The sequence below is a fragment of the Serinus canaria genome, chromosome 1 (assembly GCF_022539315.1).
Source record: "Serinus canaria isolate serCan28SL12 chromosome 1, serCan2020, whole genome shotgun sequence".
In the NCBI taxonomy this organism is placed as follows: Eukaryota; Metazoa; Chordata; class Aves; order Passeriformes; family Fringillidae; genus Serinus; species Serinus canaria.
This window is the reverse complement of record NC_066313.1, coordinates 81,971,055-81,987,266: the sequence shown is the minus strand read 5'-3', so window position 1 is coordinate 81,987,266 and position 16,212 is coordinate 81,971,055. Positions and strand designations below refer to the sequence as shown.

General features: G+C 40.9%; 1 protein-coding gene across 5 annotated transcripts in view; it reads right to left on the bottom strand.

The window, feature by feature from the left end:
* Positions 1-16,212, bottom strand: part of OCA2 (OCA2 melanosomal transmembrane protein) — a 183,982-nt gene that overhangs the window by 153,312 nt on the left and 14,458 nt on the right. For all 5 annotated transcript variants that reach the window (XM_050979330.1, XM_050979327.1, XM_009085383.4 and 2 more), the window contains one exon: positions 4,209-4,498. In XM_050979330.1, coding sequence (XP_050835287.1) covers positions 4,209-4,477 — 269 coding nt within the window. In that variant the 5' untranslated portion in view covers positions 4,478-4,498. The remainder of the gene's footprint in view (positions 1-4,208; positions 4,499-16,212) is intronic.

Below are 16,212 nucleotides of genomic sequence, written 5' to 3'. Positions count from 1 at the left end.
AGGGCTTTTTTTCCCTTAGTTTTTTCCCCTGTCTTTTAAATTGTCACATAAATTAAAGAAGCTTTTAAATTGTCACATAAATTTTACTTATTTAGACAGCAAGCATGTCTTCTTGACATCTAATTCTAAATCTCATAAACGTCTTTTAAAAGTAGCAATACATCAACAAAATTAAAAATTAAAATTGAGATTTATAATCCTTTATGACTAAAGGCATAACTTCACTCTCATATTGACTTTTCACTATACAATACCTTCTCCTCTTCCAGTTTCTCCTGCTAACAGGAAATAAAATTTCAATTTTCCTGCTGTTTTGCTACAAACCAAGGATTCAATAGACACTTTTAACTCACTGACCTTCCCACTGCAAACCAATCTCCCTACTGATCCTGGGACTAGAGATTCAGGAAGAAGTCGATTTGGTTGATTGTTTTTACTTTTTATTAAGTAAGTGAAACTGCAGGACAGGAGAAATGCTGAAAAAATAGTTTTGCTTGCTGAAATACATTTTCAAGCAGACTAAAAAAATTTTGAGATTTTTCTGTTGTTGTTGTTATCCTATAGATGGATTTTCTTAATGACTCACGAAGAGCAAAGTCTTCTAAGGACTATCATATTAAATGATCATAAAGCTCCAGGGCCAAATTCATCCAAATTTAACTTCAGTGGAGTAATGCAAAGTAATTACTTTCATGGAATTAAGAATTACTATTCACCTCATTTATATAGATTACCTTTAATGCTCATGAACTCCTAAGACAAAAAATAGCTGACTTCACCCCCTTCCTGAGAATCACAGAGGAGGATTTCAGATTTGTCTCTTATAAAACCATGCTGTTAAGTTCTTCCCATGCAAATAGCACTGATAATGATGAGACCAAAGGGCCTTTTTGGGGGCCACATTCTGTACAGAGACATGATGGAAGGGAGCAGCCTTTGTCTTTAGAGATGTCAGTGCTGACCTGAAGAGTGCTGCCCATGCTGCCACAAAGCAGTGTGGAATCTTCCTTCAAGGTAAGGAGCTCATAAAGGTGGTTTGGACCGAGGTCCATTGACTGTAAAAGTCACTTTCACGTAACTGTAATGAAAAGGATCCTGGTCAAGCCATTGTTTAAAGTCTGAGGAATCTGAGAGAAATGAAAAATCAAAATGCAGACTTTTGTTGCCATGTTTTGGTACCTTGAAAGCTGCATTTCTGATAGTTCAAAGTACACCACAGTTCAGTGTAAACATACACCTAGGCCAGGTGTATTCCAACTGAACAGAATGTCACTGGAGATCATTCTTGGTCTCCTTCAGAGAGGCATGCTTACATTGCCCACAGCAAGCAGGACTGAATTAACTATGTTGTTCACAAGAAGGCAGACAGGCTTATTTCCAGGGGAAGGACCCTCTGGAAATACAGGATCGTTGGAGTGACCATGGTGGATGGTCCAGATCTCCTTACACAGAGCCAAGGGAATCTAAGGCAATGCAATAAAACCTGGAGTTAAAAGGTACCACTCTCCAAAATGGAAAGTAAATAAAAAGGCATGCTGACAGGCAGGCATAGGTACACTGATCAAAAAATTCTGTTTGATTGCAGCACTATGCTGCAATCAAACAGAAATACTCAGTCCAAAACAGAGTGGACATCTCTTTCACAGGGTAAATGGCCCTGCTTAACACAAGAGCACTTTCTTAAAGGTCATTTTAGAGAGTGAGATAATTCCCCTGTTCCATTAAATAGATTCTTTGGGAAGTCTTGTCTCAGTATACATTTGAAAAATTTAGAGAACCCAGGAATCTTATCATGAAAGATAATTCGGCAATTTAAGTTAAGTAAACACATTAAAACAAACCATACAGATGTGCCAATTTAGTGAATCACTTTATAGGAAAACAAAATTTGGTGTCCTCTTTTTTAATCATCAGTAGTTTTCTTTGCAAGCAAAAGAACAATTTACATTGAAAGCTAATTCTCATTCTAATGAAACTAATCAAACAACTTGTGACTCTGCAAAAGTGTATCCATGTTTTTGTCTGTTTTCTGTTGGGTAGTCCCAATGATTTAAGGGTGCTTGCTCATACAGAGTGGTCATACAGGTCACATCAGTATTTGAACTGCACCTGATGTATATTGGTTAAAATACATGCTAAGAAGAGAAACTGATAAGTTTCTTCCTGGCAAAAAAAAAAAAAAAAAAAAAAATCAATATTGGAAAAGCAAGAGGCAAAGATCAACAAGAAAAAATTTTGGAAGATCCTTTCCTGAACCCTAATATATTGCTATTGAAGATTAGATATACATTTGTCTGAAAGGGAGCATGGGTATGGCTGTGGCTATTTAATTGTACCTTTGTTCCTAAATCACACACAGTGACCCCAGTTTACTCAACACTAACAGTGTTAGCAAAACACTTGGAGTTACTCCCTGTGGTCACAGGAAGGTGAGCTCCCACATGACCCAGTATTTGTCATCTCTGGCACCTGAGACCAGAGATGAGTGCCAGACTGGTTCAGAGGTTCACAGAAGTTGTGTATCACTGGTACATGAATTCATATCACTCACCAAAAAAAATTAGGAAGAAGTTAAGCCAGAATGGTGAAAGCTGGTCCATAAGAATACAAATGCGGATTTTGTTCAAGTGCCAGGATAGTAAACAGGAGAGTAAATAGCACTGGCAAACACAGCTATAGCAAGATATAGATGTGAATTCACAAAGGAAAAACCTTGTCTTCAGATGAGGTCAGTCCTCCCCTTCTCTTGCCTTGCCTTCCCCCCATTCTCACATATATAGTGTACTCACCATGCTCTTTCAGAATAGGACATCAACTAACCCCTTCGCATACTAAACTGAAGAACCTCTACAAGATTTGTTTCTGTCAGTAAAAATTCTTAGTCAACACAAAAAATCCTCAAATACTCAAAAAAAAATTCTAAAGGATTTGTAGGACTGTTTTGGTCAAGCTGATAATTTGATTACTTTTTTAATATTTGGAAAGCATAGCTATAATGATTTCCAATTCTCACTCTGACAGAAACACTTTCAGATGCACATTAAAAATTTGATTGGGTTGGCTGTAGAATTCTATGCCATACTTATGATGTGCGTAAGTAAGAGGCACAACAAAACTCATTCAGCCAGCCTGGATCTCCTTTGCTTAGGTCAGGGAACTTACCAAAGTTCCAAATTTCCTTTCTTCCCAAGATAACCACATTTCTTCTAAATGAGATGCAGGGGCATGGGACAGATTTCAGCCCTGCTCATCAAACCAGAGATGTCACCAGCACAGCCAGAACTGTGGGGACCCCCCAGGACTACATCTCCCACGTGACATGATTTTCCTGATTTGTAGCCACACAACAAAGGTCTCCAGCATTGGGTTCCAGATATTGTGCTGGCACTCAACTTCACAACTGCAGTTTAAGCCTTGCTCAATGAAGACACTGCTGGGTAGCACTTCGAGGTCAGTGCTCTGCAGGAATTTGGATTAGGTACAGCACTTCTGTCTCACTTCAGGTCCTGTCAAGCCACCTCTAAAGATGCTCAAAACTACCCAAAAAAGTTGACAGTCCACCCTGGCTGCCTTGCATTCACTGTGGTTGCTGCTGGTTCAAAGCTTTCAAAGTCCACCTGAAATATTTTGGGGTCTACAAATTATTTCTAAGTGCTTACAAATAGAATTGCTGATACTGTATCTGTCACAACAGGAAAGATTAACAGCCCTGCCCAGCAACCTGCACTTTTCCTGGTGTGGGAGAGGATGCATGAGGAGCACACACTCCTTGTCCATTTGATGTGTGGTGTGTCAGCTGTCAGAGTTGTGCTATATTGTGCCATTTTAGTGTTTGCAGCCTCAGCTGTAGGGATTCTTTCTATATCTTTAAGATGCATTTTTCTGAAAGAGGTATATGTAGTGTGGGATGTGAAAACTACTTTATCTCTGTGTGTTTTCTGACACCAAGTAGAGAAGAAAAGCCAATTGTCTGATCTTGAAAACACAGCAAAATTGGCCCATGGTGGCTGTTAACACTGAGATTAATTTAGAAATCTGGTGATCCATGACCCCTCCATGGCAATTACAACTGCCCTGATGTTCCATTAAGGTTTTGCTTCTTTGTGTCAGTAGGAGAAATATTGACTTAGCATATGTATCTGACCTGCAAGGAAATAAATATTAATTTTGATTTGCAGAAAAAACATTCTGTTTGTTTTTATTCTTACCTTCCCTGCATGGGCACAGGAGTGAAATCCTTCCCAAGTGCAATGCAGCCATCCTCCCTTATTGTTGATTTTTCACACAGGGTCTGTGACTCTCCAAGGCTTGCTACCATGCCATGGTACTCTTTAAATAACTGCAGCTCATTGCAACTTCTGGTCACTGGTTTGGCTGCCACATTTGCAGATAAAATGGTTTGATGTGATGATGTCTGATTCAGCTCCATCTCTTGTTGTCTAGAAACTGTACTGTAATCTTTGTTATCCAAGTACATCTGTCCCTGGTGGGTGTTCTCCTAAAAAAATGAAAACAAATATACTTGGATTAAATTGAATGGGCTCAATGTTTACTGCAGTACAAGCATGTTAAAAACGCCAATCAGATTTTTGAGTGGATTTTTGGGAATTTCCCTTGTTCATTTATTTACACCAGGAACAATTTCAATGTTTTAAATAACTTTGCAACTTCAAAATTAGCCACTATAAGCACTGAATTAGATAAATAGATCATCTACTTCATCCATGCTACCATTATTTTCTCCCACAAATCTCCCTGTGACTTGCAGTGACTTATCCCATAAAATAAGCCAAAATCATCTCTGTAGTAGTGGCACAAGAGTCATTGCTGCAGAACATCTTCCCAGCTTACGAGAGCACTGCTTCACCACCACCACCACACATCTCTCCAGCAGCTGTGGTGGCAGCAGCCTCATGGAAGCCATCACTCTCCACCAGCCCTTGTGCTCCCTCAGAAAGCCCTGACCAACAGCAGATCCACCACAGATGATAGATCCTCATTAAGCAGAGCAGGTACGTGAGTTTTATGAAGAGAGTGTGCCATTCCAGCAGTTGCCAGAGGCTTTTATGAAATGTGATTCAAACCTTGATGAAAATGAGGTTTTATTATAAGATTATTAATGGTGATTATAACAAAAAATAGTGCATAACAGTCAAAAAGCTTTTATGTTCTCATCATTAAAATTCAGTCTGAAAAGCTATAAAAAACACTTCAGAATCCCACAAAGTGCTCAACTCAGACATGACGACTGAATTAAAGATCAGCCTGTCTTTAACACATGCTGTGGAGTTTAATCATGGGAATATTTCAGCATAAAGTGCCAAAGCCACTGCAGAGGACAGCAAGAGCTTGGGAAACAGGTTTGTCAGCCTCCAACATCCTTCAGGTGGGGGAACACAGCCTTGTCAGAGCACATGCCTGCTCCTCCCTGCGGAGATCTCAGCACAGGACACTTAGGTACTCCTGCAGGGCTGTGAGCCAAAAATAGCACAATAATAGGCTCTGCTTCAGTCCCAGTGGGAGGAATCACTTGAAACTAAAATGACAAACAGCTAATTATGATTTCGTGCAGTTTTGAGCTCTCCTGGCCTTACAGATTAGATGGGAATGGAAGTTACTGAAAAAAAAAAAAAGACTGTATATACAAGCCACCACGAACACAGGCAAAGGTAGGCTTGCTAAGCAAATCTAAATCAGAAATTTTCCAGGTGGCAAAACTTTCCTCAGTTCTGTATTTGTATTTTTTCTATTTTCAATGCCCCTAGTTCTCATCTCCTAATATTTTTCACCTGTTCTTATGAGCACATTGACAAACTTGACTTTTCCCATCATTGCACAGTAGATGAAGTACCATGTCTAGTCCTGGTCCCCAGAATTCAAAAACGATGTACAGACTGAACAAGTCCAAAGGAGGGCCACAGAGATGATCAAAGGGCTAGAGAATCTGACCTGTAAGAAAAGACTATAGGGTTTAAGTATGTTCCTTCCTCAAGGGGGACTTCTTAGTTTCAGTAGTTAAAAGGTGAATACAAAAAAGACAGGTTCTCTCTTCACAAGCAGCTACACAAAGAAGAAAAGAGGCAATGGATATGAGTTGCACGAAAAAGATCAACATAAATAAACCTTTTCTTAATTGTGCTTTATTGGTTTTCTTGGAAGGGAGAAAAATGAAAGAGAAGGTAGGGAGAGGGCTCTCATATTTAGGCATGGCTAACATACACCAAAAAACACTAAAAACACTTCAATTTTCAATGGCTTATACCTCTCCTCAAGATATTTCCATGAAGGGATGCCTGATGTAAGGAGCACAAACCTGGATGAAGTAAAACCAAACACGCTGTCAGTGAGTTGGTCCAGGGCTTCTCCATAGCCTGAAAATCACAGAGCTTTTGTGATCACAGACAAAATCCTGAGTGAAAGTCCTGGAAAGCCAGGTTTGCCACACCTGCATGGAATCTAAAGCTGGGAGGTGTTGGGAGGGCAAACACACACCATGGAGAGGCCACCACTGCCCCACCAACACTTTACTGTCACCTCTGGCAGCCTGCTGCTCTACCAGGCAGCAGGTTTGCCTGTCCTAAAATTTCAAACTGTCTTCCTTCCAAAAAATAACTTTGAAATGCAAATACTTCCAATTCCAACAAGCGGAGATAATTGCTTTTGTCTTCAATCTCACTTTATATATACTGGTTTTATTAAGATACTCTGCAAATCATAATAGAGACATCTGCCTATTTATTCAATTTTTCATAGCATTTGGTTTGTCTGAGTTCCTACTTTGAAAATACACAGATTTTGAAATTATGTCATGCTGTGGAAATGCTAAACCTGCAGCAACTCAGGCTGTACTAGTTTATACAAGACAAAAATCTGAACACAACCTCTGAAATTGACCCTTTCTGACCCTCCAAGTGGGTTTTTTTATATCTTGACGTGAACAGGGAACAAATCAGACAGGCTCTTGTATGTACAAAAGCCTTAGCTTGAAAGACATTTATTTTTCAGAATTAACGTCAATGAAAAAATAAAAGAATGTCAAGGACAAAAAGCTTGAGAGAAAATGGGATGTCTAGTTAAAAAACCATAAACTGCTTTCTTGTACATTCACAGAAGCTTTGCAAAAAAAAAAAAAAAAAAAAAAAAAGGAACACAGCATCATTTTGCCAGAAGAGGCAGGCATGATTGTGAATGCCTATGTGGCTAAAACATTGCTAAGGCAACTATCTCCATGGTATCTAAGCTTCTAAGACATCAGTGTATCCAAGAAATTCTCAAACGATCACATCTCCCTTCCCTGTAGTTACACTTTTAGTTCTTCTTCTCTTCTCTTCTGACTTCTCTTCTCTGTCTCTTCTATCTCTGCTATCTCATGTATGTCTCTTCTTCTCTTCTCTTCTCTTCTCTTCTCTTCTCTTCTCTTCTCTTCTCTTCTCTTCTCTGTCTCTTCTCTTCTCTTCTCTTCTCTTCTCTTCTCTTCTCTTCTCTCTCTTCTCTTCTCTTCTCTTCTCTTCTCTTCTCTTCTCTTCTCTTCTCTCTTCTCTTCTCTTCTCACCTTGCAATGCCTCCATCAGCAATGAGACATAGGTGAGATGCTTCATGTGAAGGTAAGGAGAAATTTTAGCCAAGAAAAGTCTATGTTTGGTACATTCAGGAGCTATGCACCAGCAAGAGTTTTTTAGCCACAACTAGACACTGGTCCATCAACCACTCATCCTTTGTTTGGCTAATACACTGATAATAAATAAATAAAATAAAATCCTAATACAGTATTTAAACCACATTTGTCACCTCTTTTCATCCCTTTCATCCAAGCAGCTGAACATCCACTCTAAAAGTACTAATGAAGAAGTAATTTTTTAGGTGCAAATAAGATCAACAGGTTATGTTACTTGATTTAAAAGGCTTTTTGCATTTAAAAATCAAGAATTTAATCTTAGGGTCCACAAGGCTATGAAATATCCCATCTGCTCAAGGTAATGCCCAGAAATAATGTTTCCTGTCTTGCTTATGCTATTATTTATCAAAACCATTTTCCACCAGGATTGGAAAAAAATTTCCTCTGCACTGTCACCTTCCCATTATCAGGCAGAAACTGAAATTCTAAAAAGTTACTAGTTGAGGAGAGATGCATATATTATATTTATACATTCTCCTCCAGACATGCATTTCCCAACAGCTTCCCCACAAGTCAGACAGCTGATGTTGTCCCTCCCGTGGCAAAGACACCTGCAAGTGTTCACAGCAGCATGGAGGAGAGTTGCTGCTCTCAGCCTGAAGCCCAGAGAAACAGAGCAAGGCTTCAGTACTGTAGCTCAGAATTCCTCCCACCACAAGCTTATCCTCACATGGCCATTGATGCATATATAATCCTGGCCCTGTCATCCTGGGGACAGGGAGATGAAAACTCAGCTGAAAATATACCCCTAGAGTTACAATCTAAAATCAGAAACACACACACGCTCCCACAATGCCATTGCCAAAACATTAATTTATATTTATTTATTTTGAGAAAAGTAAAGGTACTGCAGTATCTAATGTTGCCATGTGCAAACAAGAACTCTTGGTCTTTAATTGGTGTGTTTTCTCTTATAAATTGGAAGTGTTTCTAGCTGTAGGAAGGTAGGAAGGCTGGTTTGGATGCACAGAGTGTAAGAAATCCCTTTGACATCTAGGATTTCACAGTATGTTCCAGTGCTGCTGTTCTCTACAAACCCCTGCCTATCCTACATATATGATCCCTATTATCTCATAGGGTGATGTTAGAGGTTGCAGAGAAAAAAGTTGTGCAGAGCAGACCTCTTGCATGACTGGAAGACAACAGAGCATGGTGTACAGAGTGGGGCTACTGCTCAGTCCATAGCAGATCATCACCACTGACCTGTCCATGGTTTTGGGCTTGTCTTTTTTTGCCATTCACAAGTGGCAAGAGGAGTGCTGAGGCAAACCTTTCTGATTATGCACCAAACATAGAAATAAGACTCCATTAAGTTCTTGTCTAAGATTCCTGTCTAAGACTCCCCACTTTTTTCCCCGTGATTTCATGGCCCAGGGCTGCAGGGAGGGCTATCTAGCAGGTGGAAGCAGGGTGATGGGTTATAAGAGGCTTTGTTTCCATCAGTCTGCCCGATAAGGTTTCAAACTTCTCCCAAGAGAGCTGTTCCCAGCTGGTGGCTCCCAGGCACATCCAATGCTTAAGCCCTGTTACCTTATATTCTCTCTCTCATTGGGTTTTAAAGTATTTCAAATACCACACTTGCAAACTGGCAGAACTTAACAGCTTTCAGCAAGTTGCTGCGTTTCCTTAGTCAAAAGGAAGGTTTTTGCCTGAGAGCAGCTCATTTTCCTAATCCATGTACTAGATGGTGAGACCTACTGATGTGGGGCAACAGGGAGCCATTCCCTATGACCTCACATTGATCTGGGATGGACATTCACATGTCCAGGAATGTGAAAAAGGAACCCAGCTGCAGCACCTTGAGGACTTCAGCAGAAGGCCCTAGATCTCAGGGCAAGATGGTCTTTGCTGCACTTTAGTGCCTTCCTGTAGCTGGGAGGCAGCCTGTGTTGGCACAAGGCTCTTAGGGACATCCCAGCCCAGCAAAAGCAGGCCTTACTGATGAGACCCTGCTGCTCAGACCCAGCTGCTCACACCTTACTGCCGTGTTAAGGCAGCAGCCCCTGGTGCACACAAGAGGCCTTGGCTTCATTAGTGCTTGGGCTGCTCCCAGGGCTGACGGGGATCCAGCACCACAGCTCCACCGGAGGACACTGACTGAAAGGGGACACAGGAGAAATCTTGCTGTGCTCAGGGCCAATCTGCAAAGGCTAAGAAAATCCCCAGTCTCCCGATGCTGCTGTAATCCAGTAGCTGCCGAGTCTGGAGACTGGGCATTGCCTTCTGGGGACCGGCATCGCCTGGACTCCCACAGAATTCAGGGAGGCAGGGGAGTCCAGGCCTTGCAGGATGGAGGTTCCTCACTGCAGTGAGGTGGTAGCTGGGTAGAGAGCCCTGAGGAGAGAAGGGAGTTTGTAAATTGGGATGGGGGATAGAATAAGTGGGTCTGCACCAGAGGGGCGGTGATGGAATCTGAGGGCTTTGACAGAGTGCATGGATGGAGTTCGGGGGCTTATTGTACAGACATGATTCAAACAGCTGAAGAGGGAACACAATTGGCAAGAAGAAAAAACAAACAAACAAACAAAAAAAACACCAAAAAACTCACATCAAAAAACATAACCAGAAGAAACAAACAAACAAACGAAAGAAACCACACCAAAAAAAAAAAAAAACCAAAACAAAACCAAAACCCACGTAACATTGTGGCTAAACCTTCCGCAAGCCATACGCGGGCACAGGCTGCCGCCTGCCGGTTGCCCGATCACAGGCCGCAAACCGGTTTTCCCAGGGAAAAAAAAAAAAGAAAAAAAACCCAAAAAACCTCCTTACAGGCGAGTGCTGTTTTTAAAGCCGGCTGTCAGAGGAGTGTCCGAGCTCCCTGGCCAGGGGGAGGCTGCAGCACCCTCCTGATGTACCTGGGTAAAACACCTGTAATCAGCCAGCCAGCTGATTACAGGTGTTTTACCCAGGTACCATCTTCTGCAGGCACGGGAATGTTGTGACACAGCATCCCTTCACGGGCAGGTGCAATGGGAAGCAAGTTGCCTGTATCCTATAGGGAACTGATAGCAGTGGCTCACACAAAGCTACTGCAAACAGGCCAGCCAGACCTTAAGAATTTCATAGCTGGATCGTTTGGGTTGGAAAGGACTTCAGGAACATCTAGTTCCAACCCCCTCTCATGGTAAGGGGCACCTTCCACTAGACCAGGTTGTTCAAAGCCTCATCCATCCTGGCCTGGAATATTGCCAGGGATGGGGCACCCACGGCTTCTTTTAGGCAACCTGTTCCAGTGACTCACTACCTTCATAGTAAAGAATTTCTTCCTCTTATCCAATCTAAACCTGCTCTCAGTTTGTAGCCATTCCCCCTTGTCCTATCTCTACATGTCCCAGTACAAAGTCCCTCTCCAGCTCCCTTGTGGCTCCTTTGGGTGCTGGAAATTGCTATTAGGTCTCCTCAGAGCCAGGTGGAGCAATCCCAACTCTCTCAGCCTGCCCCCATAGGAGCTGTGCTTCAGCCCTCCAGCTCCACAGAGCATCTCCATGGCCCTTCTCTGGGCTCCATCCAGCAGGTCCATGTCCTTCTTATGCTGGAGGCCCCAGAACTGGACACAGTGCTCCAGGTGATTTTTTACATTTTAAAGACTCTCTTCTGGTTCAACAAAAGATGGCAGAGATTCCCACCATCAGTTGGGTATTAAGTGATCATCCTATTCAAAGATTAATTTCACCATTTAAGCTCTGTGCAAAAAATCCCAATAAATTAGGAAATTTTAGGGTTGTTTTGGGGAATTTTTTTGTTTGCTTGATTGTTTGTTTATTTTTTAAAGAAAATCCTCTATCCCTGAGTGTCTCTGTTCCAATGACCAGGTCTTGTTCAGTATTTAGTTTAAAGAGGGGGTTTGGGGAGTCCTTTCAAAGAAGCCTTTGCTGAAGGAAGAATGTAAGAGAAGAGCTAACAGCCTGGACTTTAAGAGCAGGGAACACTGTAGGAATAATGACAATCAAACAAGAAAAAAAAATCCAGATAAAACAGTAATTTCCTTTTTCCTTTCTTATTACATCTGCCAAAGAGGTCACTACAAAACCCATTAATATAAATAGACTTTTAAAGTGTCTAATCAGATACAGATAAACAAATTGCAATACATTCAAGGTTATCCTCCCTTCCACCACCACCACCTTTACTCCTAGGTCCCTGTAGAGCCCATGGAGGGAGACAGGCACTGACCACCCAGCCTCCATCCATCTGGCCTGAGGCAGTGTCAGTGCACCATGCTTTAGGGTATTCCGCTTGACCAACGAAAGACCTGGAGGTTTTGAGGAGATGTCTGTTGCAAAGACATCTCAGCTTTGGGGACATGATTTCCAGAAATGTCACTAGCTTAGCTGGAATCAGTGGGAGCTTAAAACCTGTAGCACCAAGTAAACCAGTTACAGAGAGCAGCTCAGGGGCATGGTCCTTTGAAGATTTACTGAATGCTGTCACATCACTGAGCCAGTGCATACGCTGAAGTAGATTTCTTGCTGGTAAGCTGAACAAGTAAAGGGTGGGGGAGGGCAAACATCACTGTTAACAAGCCACTGAAGTTCTGCCAGAGCTATTCAAGTGTGGTAGTTGCATCATCTGTGCACAGGATCTGTGAGGTACCTTCACTGGAACAAAAATGTTGACCACAACTTAAGACAAACAGGAGAGAAAAGCAGCTGGATACTATGAATTACAGTTTATGGGCTGAGAGATTCAGGGGGCTGTGTTAGAAGTATCAGCTGTATCAGGAGGAGAATGGCATAACTTTGAAAGAGACTTTTTTGGATTTAGGTTTTGCTTTGGGAATAAAAAGGAAGAGACACAGATATTAGAGGTCACTTGCAAAATATAGTCGGGGACTCTACAGCATTTCCAGGTTACTCTGATTAAAAGATGCTTAGAAATCAGGGAGTTATGAAAGGAAAAAGCCTCAGTTTACTTCCTGTCATAACCCAAGTGTAAACCCAGAGAAGGTTTTTTTCTCTCCTTAAGCTATGCTTTTTATGCCATAAAGTTAATGTTTCTGTATTCTCTTAAAAATGAGATAAATATACCATATCTCAATAAAGATAAATAGCCTGCTAAGGTGTCCAGGGCAGGCCTTTCATGGCACTTCTGTATAGAATGTGAAATGAATCACACTTATGAGTTAGAGTTCAGCACTCAGACTCTGCTAGAGGACTTCTGAGAGCTATATACTACTTCTCTTTTGCCCCTCATAAACTTTCCTTGCATGGTCATGGGAAGACAATAAGATTCTCACATTCTTAGCTCACTTTGAAGAGCTTCTGTGGGTTACAGCCAAGGTCTGAAGGTAGAGACAGACAAGAAATGCCCAACCCTGCAGCCTCTGTGAGGGTCCTCAGTCTCTGAAATCTTTCAGTACTTTGAAATCCTCCATGTCTTCCAACAGGTCTTTATTGATTAATACAGACTGATGATGTTATTTTATTTTAGGTAAGTTAGACTAAATATATAGTATTGTTCTATGCTGTTATTTGGTGCATATGAAGATATTCTTTTTTTAGCTTTGAGCAAGACCGCAGGAAGAGGTTGATTAGCTGACACTATATTTTGAAATTGTTAAAATAAGCTGGTTACTTTCTGCTTTGTTTCAGAAATAAAAAATTAGGATGACAGGTGAAAAAGAAATATCTTCACAGGACAAGTGGTGGAGGAGTTTCTTGGCTTTATTTTTCTACTGAATATTTTTCTAATAAATATTACATGTTCATAGCATATTCATTTTTCTTTAGACATTTAAGCTGAACATTAAGCTCCTAAAAACAAAGTGCAAGGATAAAATGTGTTATTGCCTCCTGAATGGCATGCCTAGATGATTGTTATTCCCACAATGTCAATTGTTCTTATGTTTCACTTGATAAACTGCAGGTGCTTGAAATTGCTGCAGCAGCCAGAATACTGATACACAATAAGGGTTCATGTCACATTTCTCCTGTATGCTTTTAACCTAAATTTACTTCATAAAAAAGGTGATGAAAAGGAATCTCTTTACACAAAGGAATTAGAGCCTCCATATGCCTTGGCAGCTGTAAGATGGAAAAAAGATGCTGCCAACAGCTGCAGAAGAGTAGAGTTCACAATATTGCCGGTTTCTCCTTATTGCAAACATGCAGCAAAGCAGAACAAGACTTTTTCCTGGAGGACCCAGGTGCAAATGGAGGTAACAGTGGGATAGACTTGAAGATTTCAGCTGTCCTCCTTGTCCTAAGGAGGACTTCAGTTTGTGAAATGCCCATTGGTGCAGCAACTATTTCAAGTGGTAAACAAAGCCGCATACTACTTTCGATTATATAATTGTACTTTTGAAAATTATTGTAAAATTTCCATAGCCTGATAATATGGCTGGAGTTTTTACTCCACTGCAGGTAAAAATAACATGATTTGTTAATATTGACCGTAATACATCCAAGACAATTAAACCAAAGAGAGGTCATTAAGGGTGATAAATATTTTACATAGATTCATTTCCATATTCAATGCTCAAAAAATGTTGCAGGTATTGTTTACTTTTAAAAAAAATTCTTTATCCATTTAAAAAATTGTTTCCTTCCTGTGCTAAAAAGGTTCATGGCTATATTCAGAAATTAATTACCACTACAGGACGAAAATATTTCCTGTATAACATTTATTTTTGTAATGAATACAAAAATAATATTCTTCTGAGACAGTAATGCAAAAAAACAAAACATTCTGGGAGCCAGACAGTGACTCTGTAAATGGATGTAGCTGTACTGATTTCAGGCATCAGTAGTACTTCTTCTTTCCAGACAGCCAAAGGGATTTGGTTCTGTTCCTATCAAATGTTTTTCTTTGATTTTAGCCAGGAAGGGGTCAGACCCAATTGAAATAATAAATCTGTTTGAATTAGAAATTTCTAATAATCTGTTCTGGTATAAATCAAAACCAAACCAAACCTACATTGAGCAAGCAAGGGTGAAAATGAAAACAGATGCATTTACATCTTTATTTTCTGGATTTGGGCACTCTGTACACTTCTGCTGAGCAGAGCTTTTTATCTCCCTCATTTTAAATGAACCTGCTTTTATGTGAATTCATGTTTCTTAGACACAAATGTTCATGCAAGAGAAGGAAACACAGCATCCTCAATGAAAACTGGTGGTGTGTTGAGGTCACTGGTTCATGTTATAGTCCTGAAAAATTCATTAACTCCTCTCTCAGTTTTAAAGCATTCTTACAAAACCAAGAAGCTGAAATCACATACTATGGGATGTAGATTTGTGAAACTGGCAGCTTTCTGGAGTGTTAAAGCTTATGAAAATCCAAATCCAAGCTAAAATGTATGGAATGTGAGCCTTGCCTGAGGGCTTTATCCAAAACACACTGAGGTTAGGGAGAGTCCTTACACTAACTTCACTCAGCCCTGGATTGAGCCTTTCAAAGATGTAAAACAGAGGCTTGAAATGCTTAGATTGTGGATGAGGTTTGGTTACAAAAAGAAATTGTCCGAGTTCAAAACTCAAAGGGGAAGCCTAAATGATGGAACCTCAAGGCCAGAATGTCAAAATTACAGAGAGAAACTGCATCCTTCACATTAGCAAGCTGGCAGCATGAGCAGAGGAAATGTGAGAACGGGATGCCAGAGCAGCCCCAACCCTCAGTATGAGTAGCTATGTTCAGACTGATATATTTCCATTTTTTATGGCTGCTCCCTGCCTACCACAATGTTCCCCTCCTCCCTCACCCATGGGCAGTACTCTTCTCATGTTGATGGGGAATGTGATTATTTTATTTAGGTAAATTGTGAATTATTTTATTTAGGTATCCCTGGGAAGAAGATGCTTCCAATTTAGCACAGAAGCAGAACTTTCATACCTCAGTAAATAGAAAGAGCAATAAAATCTCTGAAGTGTTCAAGCAATTTAAATGTTCAGCAACTGGGGATTGCTTTAAGCATTTAAGAGGAGAGGGAAAAGCCACAGCCTAGCAGCTGCTGAAGACAGGATGGAATTCTCCCCTCCCTGCTTTACTATACATTTAAGCTTGTCTCAGGGCTAAGGTATACCTTGTCTGCCAAATAACATTTTTCCATCAGATTTCATTCAGGAAAGCTATAAATTATTTTGATACTTTGAGGAAATACATTACTGTAGGAACAGGAACAGCCTCTGCTCATGAAAATGCTCAGCTTATGTGAGAGCACACCTGAGTGTGTTTTCCTAAAATAGGGAATGAGGGTGGGCTCTCTGTTCAGATTATCTTAAGCAAGTCCCCCTCAGTGAGTGATTGTGTTTTGTTGGTGCTCGTGGGAGACAGTGCGTTCCTGGGCAGAAAGTTCACTGCACAGGAGCGTCATTAGTGAGCCCTTCTGAGAGTCATTCCAAGTCTCCAGGTCTGCAGCAAGAATGCATTTCTGAAGCAGCTGCTTAAAGATCTGAGGGAAACTTGGCTGGAAGAACAGCCACATGATCCTCCAGCGCCTGGAGTATTTTTGGCTCTCAAACTCTAAGTCCAACGTGACATGACAGCCTTACACAACCAAAACCTTACCATCAACCAACAGAGTAAGTGACGGCTAA